The sequence below is a fragment of the Lepidochelys olivacea genome, assembly GCF_965140295.1.
Source record: "Lepidochelys olivacea isolate rLepOli2 genome assembly, chromosome: 10".
NCBI lineage: Eukaryota > Metazoa > Chordata > Testudines > Cheloniidae > Lepidochelys > Lepidochelys olivacea.
Window position 1 is genome coordinate 11,336,247 of NC_140420.1, and position 19,750 is coordinate 11,355,996.

The following is a 19,750-nucleotide window of genomic DNA, read 5'->3' on the forward strand; positions in this document are numbered from 1 at the left end:
AAACGGAGAATGAAAATTAACTGAATATTCAGCCATAACTTCAAGCTACAGTGAGGGCTGAGAGAATATATCAGTAACTTGGTAGTGCAATACTGACAAAGTTGTAGTTATCAAACTCCCATTAAAACCCAGGACATTGAGGTAAGATTTATATTTGAGACCCAAATGTGAATGTGTGTAAACGCACAGTTAAGACATCTAAAACCTGTTAATTCTGCTACTGCAGCAATGCCAACTTTCCAGCCTCTCAGTTTGGTAAGAGGTTGCTTTCGCATTCTTGTTTGAAGAAAGAGTTGATAATCTGTTCACAGCTGGGTATTGTGCTGGAACTAACAGCTTTTGCCTCCGTGTAGGACTGAATTAGTTAAGACATCAGTACACAAAACTGGCACCTCTTCCCAGTTTTACTTCTGGGAAAAGGGCTGTTCTAGTAGGCAGGGTTCCAGTGTAAATACAAAATTGTGGTTTAGCAGTTAAAACAGGGTACTAGGAATGAGACTTCAGATTCTTTTCTTGGCTCTTAGACTGTGACCTAGATAAGCTAATTTACTATTCTCAGTTTACCCATCTGTAAAATAGGGGGATAAACCCCAATTCATAGAAGCTTTGTGGAATGTATGAAATCATTTGAGGTGATATATATGTGGGGATAGTCTCTTGACAAGGCCACTTATGGCTCTAGACCTTAATTATGGGGCATGGTATGACTCACTGACTCCCCACAGTACAGTCGGTGTGCTATCTTGTCTTATCTGCAACTTGTCACTGTTGCCAATATCTGAAACATCAAGTCCGTAATAGTTAACCTGTACACTGCAAAACTAAAAAGTGACTGACGTTGAACCCTATCATGAAATTCTTAGATAAGTCTGCTAAGGTGCAGCCATGGCTGCACCTGCAGAGAGCCCTTGTGTTTATCTAGCATGTACAGGATTTTGTATAGCCTGTTTGTACCAAGCTGGCAAATTTCTAAGATTTCTGCAGGTGCTGAAGCTTGATAGCTTCGCTATCAGTCCTTGCAAAGTGGAAAGGGGATGTGGTGTGTGCGTGGGTTTTTTTTTTTTTTAAGGATTTGGAAACTAGTAGTGAATTTTTCTATAATTGGTATTTGCAGGGTGCAGATAGCAGCAACTTGGATAAGTACTGGAGACGTGGATGGGAGCCAATAAGTCAGTTGGCAGTTAAGGAGAAAATCTAAATGGTATTGGGAAAGATCTGATACAGTTATAATGCTGTATGGCTTAAATGAGGAGAAATGGTTAATTTCCACCTCCTAATTATTTGTTGATTGAAAAGCAGAGTGCATACTGGTGCCGGTAAATCCCAGTGCACAGACAGGAGTTGGAATGCACTGAAGTAGAGAAATAAGATTAAGCATGGGTTTAAACATTTCAGATGCATGTTTAGTTAGTTTTGGCATCTTTTGGGGTTAACTGTTAACATATATAAACATCTTCACTGTACTTTTTCCCTTGGAAGATAGCTAATGTAGATTCCATCAATTTTCATTCAAAACAAACCATATTTAGAGTATTGCTTTATGTGAAATGTTGGGTGATAAAGTTTTTCATAGTTCCCAGGCATATTACCAATCTGACTATACAGTGGTAAATGTTCTGCTTTGGTTGGTGCTGTTTATATGACGTATCCAGTTGAAAGCAGTTTGACAATTGCTGCTCATGAGGGGTTTCTGCTGACATCTGTTGGTTGGTTATTTTTCCCCTCTCAGATGGGTGGTGGTTCAAGAGGACAGGCTGAAGGCATGTCTGCATGTTAGCATTCAGAGCCTAAGTCGGTTATTGTGGCAGGATGCTAAGCTACAGGCAGTGTTGCATAAGCCTTTAATTTTCAGTCACTGAAGTAGGAAAGTAGGAAAAGCAGTGTCGTGCTGTCAGTCCCAATTCCCTATTAAAGGGACCCACCCACTCGAGCACTGTCTTCATAGTTTGTATGCACTAGTCTCTTTGGGTATGTCTTCACAGCAGTGCAAGCCTAGGATTGAGCTTGGGCTCAAGCCTAACTCCCTTGTGTCCACACCCCAATTGTGTGAACCTAGGATTCCAGGATCCTGCAGCGCTGGAGGATCTCAGCCTGTATTAAGCGGAGATCTGTGATCTGAGGTCGAGTACTTTCCTGTGCGTATGTAGTTCTAGCTTGACTTGGGTCCTGGAAGTCTTTAGGACGTATCCCAGAGTTCCTTGGGGAAACTTCCTTAGTCCTCTACACCAACAATCTATGATGCAGTCTATTGCAAACGGAAGCCGCACCTCCCTTTGCAAATGGCAGCAGCTCAGTAGCGTTAACGCATTGCCATCTGAACATTGGTCTGCAAGCACCCTGTCAGAGAGCCTATAGGGTTTTTGATGGAGACTGATTAGAAGAAGCTTTTTGCAAAGAGAGCTGCTTCCTGGTCACAAGAGCAGAGCCAGATTTTGGTGCACCTTGCATAGGTAACCCCGGGAGGGCTCAGGAGTAAGGGCCAGAGAGCAGAGCGGGGACTAAGCGGCTGCCCTGCAGGGAGGGGAAGCAGCAAAGCTTCTGGCTTAGCATGGCCCGGGGAAGATGACCCCCAACACGCAGCCCCCCTCAAACAGCCAAAAATGAATAAAAACAAATAAGAAAAATCACTTTCATTGAACCATCCCATTTTAAAAATTAAGAATTGCAAAGTTTAATTGTAATACTTTGACAGCCCTGGAGACAGCTGTCCTAATTAACCTCAGAACAGGTGCACATGGGCATTTTCTTGCCAATGTAACTCAGCCTAGAGGTGCACAGCCCAGTTCTCAGATTAGATGGTAGTTCAGTATAAAGCTTTCACAAACTACAGCCCTCAAAGGAGCTAATTATGCAGTTTATGTATTTGTGCTCCTTATGGGCACCTGAATCCCCTCAGTAGCACCTTCACTGTTAGGAAATAGGGTGGGCAGCACACTTGTAGGGGTAGAGCAGTAGTGTGCAACCTGTGGCCTGTCAGGGTAGTCCACTGGCCCACGCCGCTTCCTGCAGCTCCCATTGGCCAGGAACAGCGAACTGCAGCCACTGGGAGCTGCGGGTGGCCATGCAAATGTAATCAAACTGTCTGATGGCCCACCAGCGGATTACCCTGACGGGCCACAGGTTGTCCACCACTGGGCTGAGTGTTGACGTGGGGAGGGGCATGCCAGGCACTCTGGGGTAGGGTTACTTTGATGGGTCTGTCCACTGCTATGTGGACACACGAGCCCTGCGTTCGAGCATGGGAAAGAAAATCCTTAACCTAGGGTTAAAATGCAGTTTAGATGCTCAAGCCCAGGGTTCCCTGACACAGGTCAGCTGACTCAAGTCCCACTAACCTTAGGCTTACATTGCTGTGTAGACATACCCATGGTTGTTTACCAACCCGTGTTTCCACTGTCGTGTAGTGAGTGGGCCAGCTTGGATACCTGCTTCTGTAACACATCTCATTTATAACCTCCAACTTCATAGCTTCAGCAGTTAGAGACTGTTGGGAATTATGGTGGAATGGACTTCACAATACTCATATCTCTGAAATACTAGCATTTCATGTTACCTGCTTTTTTATGTATACCTGTTTTTCTCTCAGCAAATTTCTTTAAACAAACTTAAACAGTACACATATTGTGCAGCTTGTAATTGGTTATCCCAGGAAGGCTAGGACGAATGGTCTAGTAGAGCAGCTTCTTTCCACTTTCATGTCAGCCAAATAGGAAGTCGGGTACACATACGATAGAAATCTACGCACTTCTTGGAGGCTGAATCTCAGACTTGTTTTTGAGGTGTGCTAGTTTTCATCATTTGTGCTGGCTGTGATAGCTGACTCTGTCCTTCTTTGCCTCTTAATACCTTACAAAACATAGGTTCCCTCTGAATGGAAGGTGTGATATAAACATCACTGTTATATTCTGATCACTGTATTGCTAGTCCACCTTGGGCTTTTAAGTGTTTGCTGAAGTCTAGGAGTGTGACTCTCCCTGTCATCCAACCTGTCTCAAGGAAGAATTGATGATGAAGAGAATATTTTGCTATGATTTGAGGGAGTCTGTCACTGTTATAATCTTCCTTAAAGTATGTCTCTGGCTTAATTTTTTATCTGGGCCAGGCAAAGACTGACTGATCTACCTTAAATTGTCCCATCTAAATTTAGCAGCTAGGCTTCACAGAGACAGAATGATCAGGAAGGGCTAAATTAATTTTGTGTGAAAGGGGCCTTGGGACAAGGAAAGAAAAACAGAAAATATAGAACAGAGGGTCCCATTTTGAGTCCTCTTGGTTCAGAGCAGAATTCAGTAGGACTTTGTCTTTCAGAAGTAGCTGTTGATATTAGCCTGTATTTTTAGATAGTGTAGACAATTCTGATATTTCATTATAATTGATCTAAGCAACCCAGCATTACTTTGAATTTCTGGCCAAGGCTTCAAGTGGTAAGTTAATGCTTTTTATCTTTCTCCTCTAGTAAATCTTTTTAGTATGAAGCTTTTGTGGGACTGTTAAAGGTGACCTGCAAAGGATCTTTTTAAAATGGGTTGTACGTTTGTTGTATATAGAAGGCCTGAAAAGTTTGTGGGATGTCTTGCCAACTTTTTTTCTGCTTGCCTCCTACTCTAGAACTATCAGTGATATCAAATCTAGTGTTATGGTTTTGCTGGAATATTCTTTCAGGGAGGGGTGTTTGTTTGGCAGTGGTTTTAAATAGGTGTTCACAAAATAGGAAATGACTGTTTAAACTTACTTTTAAACTTTTCCCTCTGAATTCTTCAGCTTTCAGTGTCTTGTGATGTAATTTCACTTGTCCAGTTACCATAGAGTCTTCAGGTCTTGTCTGGCTTAGAATTTTTAGTGTTAAAATTTAAAAACTTCTGTGGGGATGGAGAGGGACATTTCCGGACTGCTTGATTACATCATAAAGGAGTAGAAAGGCTTGTCCACGTGGGCCCATCTTCCTTTCTTCTGCAGATCACCCTTTAAGTTAATTGTGTTGTTTTCTGGAACTGCAAACTTACTTTTCACAAAATCTGTAAAGAGCAAACTGTAAAACTGACGTGTTGCTGCACAGTGGGACTTGTGGCTCATTTCAGGCCTGCTCTTTGCATTTCTGCATTTCCCAGATGTGCAGTGACTCATCATGCTGCTGAACAATGGGAACAGCATCTCCTATTCCTTCACTTGGTTCCAGTTGGCAAAGCTGTTAGAGGATATGCATTGCAAAGGGAGAAGAAATTTGCAGGGCTGGACTGAGTCATCCAAGTGTTTGTGATAACTCTCATGTGGTAAAGTAGGAGTTAAGGAAGACTTAGTCTAAGAAGCCATTATGTTCAACACTTCAGCATTAACCAAGAGTTGCTTAGTAATGCAAAACAAGTAAAAACTGAGTTGATTTTTATTTTTATTTTTAATAAATGAAATGGAGTCAGGGGCAGGACTTGAACAGTTTAACTTAACTCCACATTTTGCTTCAACAGGATTATCTGATATGTAGCAGCATTGTAATAGATAAAGAATCTTGAGCTGCACAAGCATTAACATAACTGCCTAAAGCTAAATGTTTGTGGTGGTGGTGTTCACGTGAGAAGGTGGGTGAGATAATCTCTTTTATTGGACCAACTTCTGTCGGTGAAAAAGACAAGCTTTTGAGTAACACAGATTTATGCAAAATGTGTTAGTGAAAAAGGAGCATAGGGTTTGCTATAAAACTATATTCCCATTAACGTTGCACTTTAATTCACTGAGGCTACTAGCTGTTACTATCATAGGCCACAATTACAGTGCCAGCTAAAGTAGAACAAACAAATTCAGCATTTAAATATTCACTGTGAATGATGCTAAGATCTTAATTCTAAATCAGTAATGGAATATTTCAGGAGTTAAAAACACATTGAAGAGGTTTCACCTATTTTAACTGAAGAGTCAGAAGGGTGTGATTACTTTTTCCTTACATACAGTTGGTGTTACTGAAACAGTGCAGGAAAACCTTCGTGTATGGCCTCATGTGCTTTCAGGGAAAACTATTTTGATCCCATAACTAGAATGTTAAGCAAAGGGAGAATGATGATTTTTTTTTCTTTTTTTTCTTCCAAAATTAGTTGTTGAAGGTGTTCAATACCATGGTATCAGTTAGGTAAAACCTTGAGTAGAATGGAAGCTAATGATTTCCATGTCTGTTTTGCCATGTGCAATTGTTTCAGAATGTTTCATTAACCCAAATATTAGGAACTCTAGAACAGTTGTTCTCAGCCAGGGGTACACATACGTAGAAGTCTTCCGGGGGTACATCAGCTCATCTAGATATTTGCCTTGTTTTACAACAGACTACATAAAAAGCACTAGCAACGTCAGTACAAACTAAAATTTCATACAGATAGTGACTTGTTTATACTGCTCTATATACTATACACTGAAATGTAAATACAATATTTATATTCGAATTGATTTATTTTATAATTATGGTGACACTGCACCCCATATTCTTCATAGAAATATTTTTATCAATATGGCATAACTAAGATATGTGTTATGCAAGATGAGTCGTGAGGTATCCTTGGAAAGGTTATGATCTACTGAATGTGTTTATCCAATTTGTATGTATGTATCACTTCTGTATCTGATGTTAGGAATAATGACTATGTAACAATTACAACTGTGTGTCTTTGCCTCCTGTCTGGTGCATGTCTCCCAATCAGCCTCAATGGGCCATTAGAAACAACAATAAGACTTGGAAGATACAGGGGTGGTTGTTTTGACACTACAGGGTTAGGTGATCGGGTCACCTGGTACTAGACCCCCATCAGACTCCTGAAAGGGGTACAGGAGTCTGGAAAGGTTGAGAGCCACTGCTCTAGAATGTTTAGAAAGTTACTTTTTTTTTTTTTAAAGTGACCCCTGAAGGTTGCAACCTTTCGTGTAAATTGTCTTAGCCTGGTCTCACTTTTTAATCTAATCGTTACTGTCCTTCCTCTGGTTTGTGGGATTTTTCTTGGAGTCAAGAAAATTGTACAGAACATATTCTTTATTGCAACACTCCTCTCTCACCCTCTTTCCTCCAACTATTCATCTTCTCTGGCTTTTTTCATAGCAATTACTCAATGAGGCTGTGCCGTACACGCTTTTTCTGAAGTTGCATATTATCACTCAGTGAAATGGAATTTGAGAAAATGGCTAGATTAATGGTTTAGAGCTGTCATCCAGCATAGCCTTAATTCTGTAAAGATCTGAAGTCCATTGTTAGCTTCTTAAACTGTATGCAAAGTCAAGAATATGTGGAGGTTGGACTGTGGTAATGTGTTAGAATCTGTTACACACCAGGTAGACCAACAATGCAGTCAGTAGAACAGCCAAACATATCTAACGGTATATAGATTTGGATCTTTTTTGTTTTGCACACAACATATCTTCAGAGACCTTGCTTGCCTTCTTTCATATCCAAACACTTTATGTTGTATTAGTATCTCTAGAGAGAACCCAGGATTGAGGTATTATTGGAAGAGACTTCTTTCCTGAAGTGGATAGCTCTTCCTGATAGGAGTTGAGACTGACATACATGATGAAATGATTTGGAACACTTCTTCCTGTTCATATTTTAAATTTCATTGCTGCTAATAGCTGTAGGGGAAGAAGTTTAATTCCAAGATAAGGTGAGCAGATAATTTGGTACAATAGATGCTGTTTGACTTAAAAGCTACTTTGTAACTTTGGCACCTGTTATGTATAGCTTTGGGTTTTCTGTCTCAGGTATTTTTATGGCCTCAGTTACCACAGTATCTGAACACATTAAAAATGTTAGTGCATTTATTCTCACAACACTCCTGTGACGTAGGGGAGTGCTATTGTCCCCATTTTACAGATTAGGCACAGACTCGGTGACATGCTGACTTCCTATCACACAGTGACTTCCTATTACACAGGAAGTTTGATAAAACAGGGAATTGTACCCAGGCTCCTGCGTGCGAGGCTAGTGCACTAAACACTGGACCATTTGTCGGCCTCCATTTTTATGTTGCAGTGACTTTACATTGCCAGTGTGTTAAACTGATGGGGTTAGTTCAGATTTATATTTGGGTCCTGTTACGTGTTATGCAGAAAACACTTTTTTTAAAAAAAATATTTTGCTGGCAAACTAATGAGACAAGTTATTCTGGTAGAAACTGTCTCCTTCCTAAGCTTTTTGTGGGCATTTTAAATGCTATGAGGTGTTCTTACCTTGAAACCATGTGGAGGTCATGTAGTTTGTGTTAAGTACTTAGTTTCTTTCCATTCCTTTGTAGTAGAGAATATTCAGAACTCTTTAGATGTGTCCATTTCTTTCTATGCTCTTAGCATGGGCTTCAACCCGCTGGTGTAGTCACGCTCCTTATTGGGATTTATCATGGAGAATATTTTGCTTAAAATCATTGATTGGAACCCCCTTAAAAAGCGATTGTGTTCCTTAATTATAGGGCTTTGGAAAAGCTCTGGGGAAAAAAAATAGGTGAAAGATTATTCTGTTTCCACTAAATCACAAATGAAAGCTTTGTTAAATATGTTGCCCTATTCAGTCTTGTTTTGACTTTAAAACTGTAGCATATACATAACAAAATAATCAGTGTAAGGTGGGGGATATGGGGAGGCACAAGCAATAAATCAGGTAAACTTACTTATGTATTCCAGCAGTTTACATGCACACAGCTGTTTCCTGTTCTGAGCGTGGGAGGATGTGCGTACAAAGTAATTGAAGAAAAGAACAAGTTGTCAGATACAGCCCACTTTCAGTCTGTACCACATCTAGAGACACTGTTAAGGACAAGGGATATAGCGAAAGATACACTTTTAGTTCAGTGACCTTTCCCTCTTGGGGGGGCCCCTCCAACCACTCCCCCATGTGACTAATGCTGTACAGGAAGTTTTATTTTTGGAATCTGTGAGATTTCTTCTGCACAAACCTATGCTGCCTTGACAAGACAGTCTTTTAAAAAGAGTGCCAGAAAATGCAGGATATTACACTCATCTTCTGAAAATTCATGACTGCAAGGAAGAAGCTCTTATTTTAGGAATTGTTTAGAAAATGTGTCCTGGAAAAAAGTAATTTCTCCCTACCATCCATCTATAAATCCTTCAGAATCACTTACAAGTAGTGACTATTTGCATTTTAGTATGTAGGTGCTGGATCCCTTATGAAGCAAACTCTTCCCATTTTACTTGAAGATGGAAAATGACGAGTCAGAGCTCCGTTGTCTCCATTCATTAGTGTGACGTCCTGCTCGTGATGCCCAGAATTCTGAGCCACTGTATTACTCCTCTGCCTTAGCAGCAGCAAAGCTCTCTTGCTAAGCTGTGTGTCAGCTTCCTGACACATCAGCCTGTCTGCCTTGCCAGCAAATTCTTCAAGACTCTGCCAGTCTAAACTTTCCCTTGCAGACATTACTTTCCCCAAGAATTGAAATTAGGGGAAGTGTTTGAATTTATAGGGGGGTGAAGGGTGAGGGATGAGACTGTGAGGGCTAAGGTGGGCTGTATGGCACCATAGTAAAAACTGAAAACTGTTTCAGAACCATTTTGATTAGATTTAACTGTTTTAAAATCATCACACAAATTAAAGTTGGCTATTCAAGCCTTCTATGAAGCACTACATCTGCATCCTTCTTGGTTTCTTGTACTTTTGCACAACTCAGTTAATGAACTTGTTGAATGCAGTGCGTTAATCTTTGGTGGTTTCTCACGTGTCCGGTAGTTTCAGTCCTTGAATTGATATGCTCATTAGTTCATTCACAAGATCAGGCAGAAGGTAGCTTCTTTTGGAACACAAAATTCTTTCTATTCAATGACAAACAAACACTCACCTGTAGCTGTCGTCTGGGAGTAGCAAGAGATGAATTCCTACTTTTATCCCAGGACACGTAGCACAAAGATCAGATCAAGCCACTAGCGGTGTTTTAAAAAAAAAAAAAAAAAAAAGTTGAAGTTAAATCTTTGTTCATTCGTCATATGACATTCCACTTTGTGTTCAAATTCTCTATTTTGTCCTGATCCCATGGCAGCCCCATTGCTGGTAGTGCCTCACTTCACTCTACTGTCGGTGTTTTATAAGACAGGCATCTGTAAAAGCTACATAGAAGCTGAGTAGAATCCAGAAGTCACTATTGTAAATTTGAAGAATCAAGTCTGTGTCTTTCTCCAGCTGGCTTAACAAACATTTCTTGTCTCCTTCACTTAAGGATTCAATATAAGAGTCTTCATTAGCCAACTTCTGGACTGCAGTCTTTGCCTCCTTACAGTACATTTTCAATGGATATCTCTGATTGATCCAGATGTAGCTTCTGTTGCTGGACGAAGATCTACTAATGTTGTAGCAGATGCCTGGATGGAATTGTTTATTGACCCAAGTGGTTTCAACAGTAGAATTACAAGAGAGAGAATGGCGATTGTCTTCTCTAAATGTGGCAGCAAAAGTAGCCCACCAGCCTCGCTACTTAGATCCGTCCAGTCTTGGTAGATACTTTCCAAAACCAGTAATACTGGTTCCAGTAATTTTAAGACAACAGCCAAGGATCACTCATGAGAAAGCCAGTGGGTTTTCCCAGGTTGAACTAATATGCACATCAGTCCCAGAGCATCTTCTGTTTTGTCCAGTCCTTTTGGACTCTTGTTGAAAAGATAACAAAGACATTAAATGGCTTTTAAAATGGCTTTTGAAGATTCTGCAACTTGTACTACTGCTAGTTGAGTAGATCATAGAATCGTAGGAGTGGAAGGGACCTTGAGAGATCTCTAGTCCAGTCCCTGGGACTCAAGGCAGGACTAAGTATTACCTTCTAGACCATCCCTGACAGGTGATTGTCTAACCTTGTCGTAAAAACTTCCCAATGACAGAGATTCCACAACCTCCCTTGGCAATTTATCCAGTGCTTAACTAACCTAACAGTTAGGAAGTTTTTTCTAATGTCCGACCTGAACTGTGTGTGCTGCATTTTAAGCCCATTGCTTCTTGTCCTATGCTCAGAGGTTAACGAGAACAATTTCTCTCTCCTCCTTGTAACAACTTTTTGTGTACTTAAACTGTTTTGTTCCCTCCGTCCTCTCTTCCCCAGACTAAACAAACCCAATCTTTTCTCCATCTTTCCTCAATGGTCATGTTTTCTAGACATCTAGTTGTTTTTGTTGCTCTTCTCTGGACTTACTGCAATGTGTCCACATTTTTTTCTGAAATGTGTCCACAACTGGACACAATACTCCAGTTGAGGCCGTATCAGTGCAGAGTACAGCAGGAGAATTACTTCTTATGTCTTGTTTACAACACTCCTGTTAATACATCCCAGAATGTTTGCTTTTTTGCAACAGTGTTACATTGACTCATATTTAGCTTGTGATCCACTGTGACCCCCTGTCAAGGTTCCTTCCCCACTCTGAACTCTAGGGTACAGATGTGGGGACCTACATGAAAAACTCCCTAAGCTTATTTTTACCAGCTTAGGTTAAAACTTCCCCAGGGTACAAACTACTTTACCTTTTGCCCTTGGACTTTATTGCTGCCACCACCAAGTGTCTAACAAATATATAACAGGGAAAGAGCCTGCTTGGAAACTTCTTTTCCCCAAAAAAATCCTCCCAAACCCTACACCCCCTTTCCTGGGGAAGGCTTGATAAAAAATCCTCACCAATTTGCATAGGTGAACACAGACCCAAACCCTTGGGTCTTAAGAACAATGAAAAAGCAATCCGGTTCTTAAAAGAAGAATTTTAATTGAAGAAAAAGTAAAAGAATCACCTCTGTAAAATCAGGATGGTAAATACCTTACAGAGTAATCAGATTCAAAACATCGAGAATCCCTCTAGGCAAAACCTTAAGTTACACAAAGACACAAAAACAGGAATATACATTCCATTCAGCACAACTTATTTTCTCAGCCATTTAAACAAAACAGAATCTAACGCACATCTAGCTGGATTACATACTAAGTTCTAAGACTCCATTCCTTTCCTGTTCCTGGCCCCAAAAAAAAAAAAAAAAAACCCCACCAGACAGAACCCTTTGTTCTCTTCCCCCCCCCCCCCCGTCTCCCCCAGCTTTGAAAGTATCTTGTCTCCTCATTGGTCATTTTGGTCAGGTGCCAGCGAGGTTATCTTTCGCTTCTTAACCCTTTACAGGTGAAAGGGTTTTTTCCTCTGGCCAGGAGGGATTTAAAGGTGGTTAGCCTTCCCTTTATATTTATGAGCCCCCCAGATACCTTTCCGCAGTACTACTTCCTAGGTAGTTATTTCTCATTTTGTATGAATGCAACTGATTGTTCCTTCCTAAATGGAGTACTTTGCATTTGTCCTTATTGAATTTAATCCTATTTACTTCAGACTAATTCTCCAGTTCGTCCAGACCCTTTTGAATTTTAATCCTGTACTCCAAAGCACTTTCAACCCCTCTCAGCTTGATATTGTCCATTAAACTTTATAAGTGTACTCTCTATGCCATTATCTAAATCATTGATGAAGATAATGAACAGAACCAGATGCAGGATGAAGCCCTTCAGTACCCACTCAATATGCCCTTCCAGCTTGACTGTGAACCACTGATAACTACTCTCTGGGAATGGTTTTCCAGCTAGTTATTTACTCCCCTTATAGTAGCTCCCTTTAGGTTGTATTTCTCCAGTTGGTTTATGAGAAGATCATGCGAGACGGTATCAAAAGCCTTACTAGTGTCAAAATATTCCACCTATCGCCTCCCCCTGCTACCCACAAGGCTTGTTACCCTGGCAAAGAAAGCTATTAGGTTGGTTGATGCAATTTGTTCTTGGCAAATCCATGTTGACGTTACTTATCACCTTATTATCTTCTAGGTGTTTGCAAATTGGTTGCTTAATTATTTGCTCCATTATCTTTCCAGGTACTGAAGTTAAGATGGCCTCTGCAGTGTGTAGGAGAGATTAGGGTTACACTTTCCTCTGAGCAAAGCTTGTATCCCACCATGTCTTCCAGAGAAGTTTGAAGCTCCATCAAATGCTTGTGCCATCTGTTTGGGGTCCAGTTTACAAGCATTTAATTCTAAGATGTGGGTTGTCGCAGATGTGTCTGCTGTAACCTGAACATCTAGAAATGCATCTCCTGGCCTACCACTGACATCAAGATAACGTATGCAGTGACTTAATACTTGATGCCCATTTGCATCAGGGTATTCATTAGCCATGTATGCAGATTTTTTGAATGTGGTGAGAGAGTTCTTCACTTTTTCAACTGCTGTCTTTCACTGTTGCACCGCATGCTTCTAACCAGTCAGTTGAGTTTCTTGCAGAAAGATATTGAGCATTTGCTGGTCTTGTTCAGAACCAGTGTCTAACTTCAGGGTTAACCAGTGACAATGCACTTAACTTTGGCCTCCTGTCTGTAGTGTGAGGTATCTCTTGCTTAAGTGAAAGTATGATGCAACAGTCATGTTTGTTCGCATAAACTATGTTGAGTCTAGCATTCTTAACAGCCTCATTAAGTACTTCTAAAATTGGCTTTGACAGTGACTGGCTTATAAGGCTTGCTGCATATCGCTGAAGTCGAGAGGCTTGGTGTTTTGCAGCCTTTTCACATAGTTTGTCAGCACTGGCTTTGCTGATCAGTCTGGCAAACCAAGCTCCTCTAGTTGTACCAACTGAAGCAGTGAGAAGCTTTCCTTCTTTGTAAGCTTTTTTTGCAAGAGGTGCACCAGTTGTCATCTTTTCTAACTTAAATGGGAAAAGTTTGACCAGCAAAACATCAGGAACTGCCTTTAGGTTTTGGAGACCTGTTTCTTCAGTAGGTAGCTGTATTTGTGTGTTTGGCTGTTCAGATGTAGATACACCACTTGAGCCTTCAGATGACATGTTGGTATATTCTTGGTTCTTAGCACGTTCTTAATCTTTGTTGGTCTCATCCAAGTCGGGGGGGGGCCACTAGTAGCGGGGTTGTAGAGGTAACAAATCAGTGAATTCCAGTTCTTGAGTTCATTGGGATTTCCCTGCAGTGTCCAATCCCCCTCACTGGACACTCAAAAATGGTTAGGTTTGCTGTCTCCAAAGAGACAGAGCACACATCACCCTGTTAGAATAGCTGAAGACTCATGCTTGACTTCCAGTATACGGCACTGAGATGGTTTTTAATAAAACAAGAATAAGTTTATTAACAAAGACCGAATATTCGTGATGCTAAATGAGAGAGAGGCGCAGATATGGTTACAGACAAAACAAAATAAATCCCGCTTTCTAGTGACTAATCTTAGCACATTGTAATCTTTACATAAGCAGTTTCCTTACACCAAGTTAGCAGCATCTCCAAGCCCGGGGATCCACCTACACAGAATCAAAGGGTGCTTCTCCCTTTGTTCCTCAAGTGATGGATTACTAAAGTCTCTTTGCTCCCCTTATATTACGTAAAATCCACTGTGTCTGTCCCAAGAGCCAGGAAGGATTCCTGGGGTGCAGACTCTGCCCCCTTGTGTGCTCACTAAACTGCTGCTTGATAGCTTTGTTTATCGTTTATATAAATATACTTTCATTGTCCTCTGCCAGTAATCAAGATGGTCAGACAGCTAAATACACATACCTTTGTTTTGGGCAGGCTGGGCTTATGCACTGTGTCCCAAACACATTTTAAGAACGTATTTCCAGCACACACACACACATCTCTTTGTGCACAACCTGTATATACATCACAAAATGATTTTCAGGACCTCATGTGTCACCAGTTGTTATATACCTTACATGACACTTTTTAGATAGATATTACAATAACCATGTGTTGGGGGAATGTGTGATAGAGTTATAGTATGGTGGGCCCTCTGCCAGTTGGCATTGAAGGGCTCCTTGGGGCTCTTAGTCTGAAAGCTTTTGCTGAGTTGTAGTAAACTAGTATTGAATGCTCCAGTCTTCCATGGGACTCTTCCAAACATGGTACCCTTTTTAATTTGTTCTGGAAAGGAATTTGGTTCTCTCACCTCATACACTATGGTGATGGGGATCATACAAAAATAAGTAGGTAGCTCTTTCTTGTGGGAGATAATAGGTTATACTCCTAGTTATAAATATGATCCTGAATGTAACTATTTGGTGAGCACAAACTACCAATCTTAATCTTGGTTCAGTCTACTGGTAGCACTCTCTAGTGCGTACATTTTGCTCCCCAGGAGTGCAATGGATAGGCTTTGAAGGGAAACTTTAGACAACTTTATAGGTGCAAGGATGGTGACTAGTGATGCAAGGAGGAGTGGATGCTAATTTAGATTCTCAGTCTAGGATGTGGAGTACTCCAGGACAGATGGGTTTGAGGAAGAAGATTCCTGTTTCCCTTTGGAGCAAAATTGAAGCTTCCTTCTAAATGGAAAAAGTCACTTCTTAAAGGAGTATAAATGTATTCCTGCGTGTGTGTCAGCTTTAAATGACCTTTGATTTGACTTATTTAAAATGATTTATTGGAGGTCTTGCAAAGAGATGCATTTTTAAAAGATACATATAAATAACCCTTGAGGCTTAATATTACATACCCAATTGAACAATAGTCTGATATAGTTTTAGAAAAAGACACTTCAGTTTTAAAAACAACCTGGTTAGATTTTTGAAAACCACTGTATCCTTCAGGAGGGACCATATTTTGAAGGAAATTTAAAAAAAAACTATATTTTTCCGCCAAGCTTGTCTCCTTAGTGAAAATTTAAGCCAGACACGTCCCATGTTGCTTAAACCTATTGCTACTTCATTTGGCAATTTTTGATGTGTAGCATGTGCTTCTGTCCTCTGCCATGAGTTTTAAGACAAAAATGCAATGGTTTCCAGTAAATGTAGTCCACTGTACTGTTACCCAGTGATATTTAATCTGTATTCTACATACAAAAGAGGACCCAGTGCATTGAGAGAGCATGAGCTGGCTCTAGCAGCAGCTCATGTTCAGTGTATGAATTTTGAGCACTTATTGTACAAACCTATTGCTGTAAACATTCTTTATTGCTTTTTAAGTAATGTGCATTGGTCTCTTTTTTTTTTTACAGGTATTCCACAGGAAGTGCTGTACTGTCTTATGGTCACGTTAAAGCTGCTCCAATATTCTTACCAACAGTTTGTTTCAAAGTAAATTATACAATGCTCTTCTCATTACAGCCTCTCAGCACATCGGGATCCAGTCCAGACATCAGTTTTCTGTGTATGTGTATGTTTAAACTTCAGTGTATATGGAAAAGCAAATGGGCAAAAAAGGCTTTCATTCAATAAACTGCTTGATTTGCTAGCTTAGAAACAAGATTTAAGAAGCATTTCTTTCCTTTTCAACAGGGTGAATCGGTGAAATACTTCCTGGATAACCTGGATCGGATTGGCCAGCTGGTAGGATGTAACTATTTATAGTCCACAGTGTTTGAAGTTAGGAAGTGTATTCTTGCAGATGCTTTAATATCCCTGGTTTAAAACTACTAAGCATAAGTTCCAAATATTTTAATCAAGAAAACAGCGCTCCCCTGGAATGTGTTAAACTTTGGCCTATGCAGCTTGATATATGTTTGGACATTTTACTAAGCCTTTGTATTGACAAGTAAACAGGAATACAATGAAAAGTTACATGAACAAAAACAAAAATCTACATCTTCCTCTTCTGTCTCCTCTTTCACCATCCTTGGACCACATCCACTTCCTATGCTGATCAATTGCCCTGAGCAGCAGTGTGAATTTTACAAGAAATTGCCCATTGAGCTACAACCACCTGTAAGGGCCACAGTAATGGGGAAAATAGCTTGGGTTCTTGCAAAAGGTCTAATGGGGAGAAAAGGTGAGAGGGGATGTACTGCTGCTCATCTTCCTGAGCATAGAGAAAGACAGAAGAATTTCATCCATTTCACTGTTGTTCCTATAGGTGGCAGTGAGACTGGCCAGTACTTACAACAGAATTAAACTTGTGATAGAGGTCAGCACATACCTACTGTGGAAGGATGCTGTCACTACAGCTTGCAAGATATTATTATTATTATTTATTATTATTAATTATTATTGTAAATGTATCAAGCTTGTTAAAAAACAGGTTTAAAAGATAATTTCACTGACATTATGGAGACTTGCATTCATTAACACAAATGAATAGTTTCATGGGCAAGAATATCCTAATAGTAAAGTAGTTTCCAACCTGGAAAGGAAGAACTGAATTTTAATATGCAGAAGGGGTGAAACTTTGAAGGAAAGTACTGGAGTTATACATAAACTTTCACATGCTCCATCACAGTCCTCCATCTTTCAACAGCAAATTTTCAATGTACAATCCATTGGTCAACAAGTCCATTAATTTTGACCTTGTATAGTAAGTCCTTCACTTGGTCACTCAGTATCAGATGTCACCTAGAGCTCCTAGAACTGGAACATTATAGCTCCCCACAGCTATCATTACATTGAGATATGATCAATTTTATTTTTAAAATGCCAGCTGATATTGCATATTTTAAAAGGAAGATCTGAGGCAATTTGTCACTATTCTCCTTTCTCTTACAGAATTATTTCCCCAGCAAACAAGATATTCTGTTGGCCAGAAAAGCCACCAAGGGGATCGTAGAGCATGACTTCATCATTAAAAAAATCCCTTTCAAGATGGTGGATGTGGGTGGACAGAGGTCTCAGCGTCAGAAGTGGTTCCAGTGCTTTGATGGGATAACTTCTATTTTGTTCATGGTTTCCTCCAGTGAATATGACCAGGTTCTCATGGAAGACAGACGCACAAACAGACTGGTGGAGTCCATGAACATCTTTGAGACAATAGTCAATAACAAGCTCTTCTTTAATGTTTCTATCATCCTATTCCTGAACAAAATGGATCTCCTTGTAGAGAAGGTAAAGACAGTCAGCATTAAGAAGTATTTCTCAGACTTCAAGGGTGATCCTCACAGGCTAGAAGATGTTCAGCGTTACTTGGTGCAGTGTTTTGACAGAAAGCGCCGGAACCGCAGTAAGCCACTCTTCCATCATTTCACAACTGCCATAGACACTGAAAATATCCGCTTCGTGTTTCATGCAGTGAAGGACACAATCCTTCAAGAGAATCTGAAGGATATTATGTTGCAGTGAAGAAGAGCACCCCTTGTCTTGTTGAAATCTACCCAGGGGTTATAAGTCAAGCTTTTATTTTATCTTTATGGCTCTTGCGTGTGGTTTTAGGACCCATGCTATTCACTTGGCTCAGGAATGCTGAAACTCGCCAGTCATGGAGGCAGGAGGAGTCAAACATTGATGTTAGCTACTGAATCATTTGACGAGTAACACTACTGAAAAAAGTGGCCGTTGTAGGGTTTGACACCTAGTTTGAAAAGTTGAATAACACAATCACCTTCCTATCTTAGAAAAAATCTAACTTTGACAAACTATGTAAGGAAGACTTTTAATGAAAACTGTCGTTTTGCAAGGACAGTAACTGTACAGACTGCCTTTCTCTGCAGTTTGGAGGTGCTGAGTTAACCAGTCAAACTAATGTAAATTATAATGAGGTTGGTAGTTGTACTAGAGAATAAATGGCAATATATTAATCACAATTCCACATGTAATCTTTAAATATGTAACCAGATCTTGCTTGCATGTGCAGTGTTTGCCAAGGATCTGGAGTCCACTTATCAGTGTGGATGCACAACTCTTGTCTGAAGGTCTTGCATCAGTCTCTTGAGACATGCAAGTCTAGGACTATAAATGAAATGCAGTAGAACTATAAATGAAACCCACCAGACTATATGAGTCCTCTGTCCTGACACTCTGAAGTCAAATGGAGGAGAAAATTAAGGCCTGGCTGATGAGGACAAGATTTTGTTTTGCACTACATCTACAGTGTCTTACATCATGGGAAACTGACCTCCACAGTAATACAGCTTGAGGTATGTACTAGAACATCTGACCACATATCTGCACATAGTGGGTGCTCTAGTGAGGTGTCATCTATGGAAATTCATCACTGTTCTCACACCTGCAGTTGGCAGTATTTGTAAAGCTCCAGTCTCTCAGATCACAGGGCTTTATCTGTCTCCAAATGTGTGGAAGCGGATTAAACTTTTTAGCAAAATATTTGGTGGTAGAGCAGCTGCTTGATGACTTCCTAACAGCTGACCTTACACTTCTTACACAAGAAGAGCCAGCACTCTTGAGATCCCAATTTTACAGCTGCACTGGTACATTTGGACAGCAGGACCCTGCTGTAAACTAGCCCATTTTTAATCTGTTAATGGGATCTTTAGCCTATATTAATTTATATATAGTATGTGTAAACTGTCAAAATTAGTTGCCCATTTCAGGCGATGGTATACATGTGTGAAATTGCAAGAGGCTGTGAATAATGTTGATGTGAACTGTTGACTTTCTAGCTCTCTAAACTTACGTAGTTAACTATCAGGTGCCTTTCTTTGTGTACAGATAATTCCAACCTTGTCGTCTACAATGAGGTACATAAACAAAATTTAAGATCTGCCTTTTATTTCAATGCTGTAGTATTTTTTTTTTTCTTGCCAGGGAACTTTCAAACACAAATGTTTATTGTGCAATTGGTACCATAGTTTGATTTTATTAAAAAAAAAAAAAAAAAATCGAAGGGCTTTCTCTAACTAGACCAAGTCAGTCGAATCTCTGTAGTTCTTGTCCTCTTTAAAACTGTAATGACATGTCAAAAAAGGAACACTTCAGCATTTAATCCCAAGAGAAATGCTGGTCTAAAAAGAACCCTGCTCTGGAGTTTTCACGTGTTTAACTTGGATAAAATCTAGAATCCTTCTTTTTGTGGCTTGCAGAAGTTCATTTCTCTGTGTGCGGTATACGCAGCT

At 40.1% G+C, this 19,750-nt stretch overlaps 1 protein-coding gene across 1 annotated transcript in view; it reads left to right on the top strand.

The window, feature by feature from the left end:
• The window catches only part of GNA12 (G protein subunit alpha 12), a 66,695-nt gene extending 47,259 nt beyond the window's left edge, over nt 1-19,436 (top strand). The window contains exons 3-4 of the mRNA XM_084641102.1: nt 16,251-16,301; nt 17,451-19,436. Of these exons, the coding sequence (XP_084497228.1) occupies nt 16,251-16,301; nt 17,451-18,020 (621 nt within the window). The 3' untranslated portion in view covers nt 18,021-19,436. The remainder of the gene's footprint in view (nt 1-16,250; nt 16,302-17,450) is intronic.
• The last annotated feature ends 314 nt before the right edge of the window (nt 19,437-19,750 follow it).